At 35.7% G+C, this 2136-nt stretch overlaps 1 protein-coding gene across 1 annotated transcript; it reads left to right on the top strand.

The window, feature by feature from the left end:
- The first annotated feature begins 217 nt into the window (after nt 1–217).
- On the top strand, nt 218–1162 carry LOC142150495 (olfactory receptor 10A7-like). Its single transcript, XM_075205691.1, has one exon. The coding sequence runs from the start codon at nt 218–220 to the stop codon at nt 1160–1162; it is 945 nt and encodes a 314-aa protein (XP_075061792.1).
- Nucleotides 1163–2136: the final 974 nt, after the last annotated feature.

The raw sequence follows: 2136 nt of genomic DNA, 5'->3' as shown, positions 1-2136 counted from the left end.
TATTTATTAGTTAAAACATAAGGCTAGCCAAGATGGGTATGAACTGATATTGGGGTAGTTGCTGTTGGTGATTAATGAAGTCTAAATCATATTAATATTAGTAACACATGCTTTGAAATGTGACACCTTCCCAGAGGTACTCAAGATAACAAATTTACTTAAACAGTATTAACTTTCTTTCAGGAAACAAAACGTGGTCAGTGACCTCTTCCTCAGAATGTGTGAGGACAATCAGACTGAAGTCACAGTGTTTTTACTTTTAGGATTTCATGGTCTATATGAATACAAAATTCTACTCTTCATCGTCTTCCTCTTCTCCTACATTGTGGTACTAAATGGAAACCTTCTCCTTATTGTTTTGGTGTCAACAAGTGATAATCTCAAAATTCCAATGTTCATCTTCCTTAAACATCTAGCAGTAGCCGATGTCCTAATAACCACCACTATTATACCAATGATGTTAGATATCATATTAAGGGATGTAAAAGAAATATCTGTCACTATCTGCGTCTTTCAGCTGTACCTGTTTTTCATTTTTGGATTTCTGCAATGTTTTCTTATTGTTATAATGTCTTATGATCGATATTTGGCCATTTGCAACCCGATGCGTTACAATTCTATAATGGTGCCCCACGTCTGCCTCAAAATGATTGTCGGGTCTTGGTTCTTGGTTTTCATTTTAACAAGTGAAATAATTGTGGTTTGGCAGCTGCACTTTTGTGGTCTCAATTACATTGACCATTTCGTCTGTGACTTTGCCCCAATAGTAGAATTGACTTCTTCAGACACTTCCATCTTGTTATTGTTTGATTTTGTCATAAATGTTTTAGTGATCTTCGTCCCTTTTATCTTAATCATCATAACCTACATCATCATTTACATCACCATACTTAAAATTTCATCCAACAGTGGAAGAAAAAAAGCCTTCTCCACATGCAGCTCCCACCTTGCCACTGTATTTACATATTATGGAACCCTGATCACAGTTTACCTGGCACCATCTGATGAGAGTGCAATTAGCACAAACAAGTTTAGGTCTCTATTATACATTGTGGTGACTCCTATGATGAATCCCATTATCTACAGCCTCAGGAACCATGAGATCAGACGAACTCTTCAAAAAATGATTGTTAATATTGAAATACAATTGAAAACAAAATAAAAAAAAATGACAGTCAGCAATAAACTATGGATCTAATACTGCTAGTCTACACATTTTTTAAGGATAGTCATGATCATAAAAACTTACTACAAACTGTTCTATGGATTGTATGGAGAACACTATGCCTTAGTAAACCATTTCTTGAAGTATGCTTTGTATATTTCTGCTTTGGTCTGTTAAAATTGCTCTCATCGGTCATTGATAACGCTGCCATGTGTAATAACATGGAATATTCATTTTCCTATTATTTAGACTCTGAATTAATGGGTTATCCAAACAGAACCAATGGGGTGACTTTTATCATGTTAATAAAGGAAACAAGTGGATACCATCTAAAAATTTATGTGTAAAATGATTGTGTTGTAGAAGTCATGGTGATTTAACAATTGGCCTGAAACATGTAAAATTATTATTATTATTATTTCTATTAGTATTACTATTTGATGTACGCAGCATTGGCCAGGTTTAAATCTTCAATTTATTAAGTTATCAATGAGTTGGATGTAACTGTCAACAATTTAAAAATAATTAGCAGATTTGTAGATCTTCCAACAAACCCATGTGGTGGCTGCCCATTGTCTTTTTATTTTTATATTAAATGTCATCCAAATCCATCCAGTGGAAGCCCCAGAACAAGCTCCCCGGGTCAATGTTCTGGCCAGTGTACACAAACAGTAGGTCCGACCAGGACCTCAATACCCTAGAATGTCTCCTGGTATCCAATGTTACCAGTCTGTGAAGTATTTATCCAAAGCCATATAGTGGAAAGCTCAGAACAAGCTCCCCAGGTCAAAGATCTGACCAGTGTACAACAACGGGAGGTCCGGAAACCTCCTAAAACTTGGCAAGGATCCCACTGGACCACCTTGCATTGGTATCATCCTAATCGGTGCTGGGGTGTCAAAGATATTTTCCTGAAAATAAACAAGCTTCATATTTTATACATACAGATAGAAAACATTTGTTTGTTTGTT

Source organism: Mixophyes fleayi, chromosome 4 (genome assembly GCF_038048845.1).
Source record: "Mixophyes fleayi isolate aMixFle1 chromosome 4, aMixFle1.hap1, whole genome shotgun sequence".
NCBI lineage: Eukaryota > Metazoa > Chordata > Amphibia > Anura > Limnodynastidae > Mixophyes > Mixophyes fleayi.
Note: the sequence above shows the minus strand (reverse complement) of the source record. Positions and strands in the feature narration are given on the sequence as shown.

Bases quoted from the DNA above. Each gene is read 5' to 3' on its own strand.
- LOC142150495 (XM_075205691.1), top strand. From the start codon at position 218: ATGTGTGAGGACAATCAGACTGAAGTCACAGTGTTTTTACTTTTAGGA.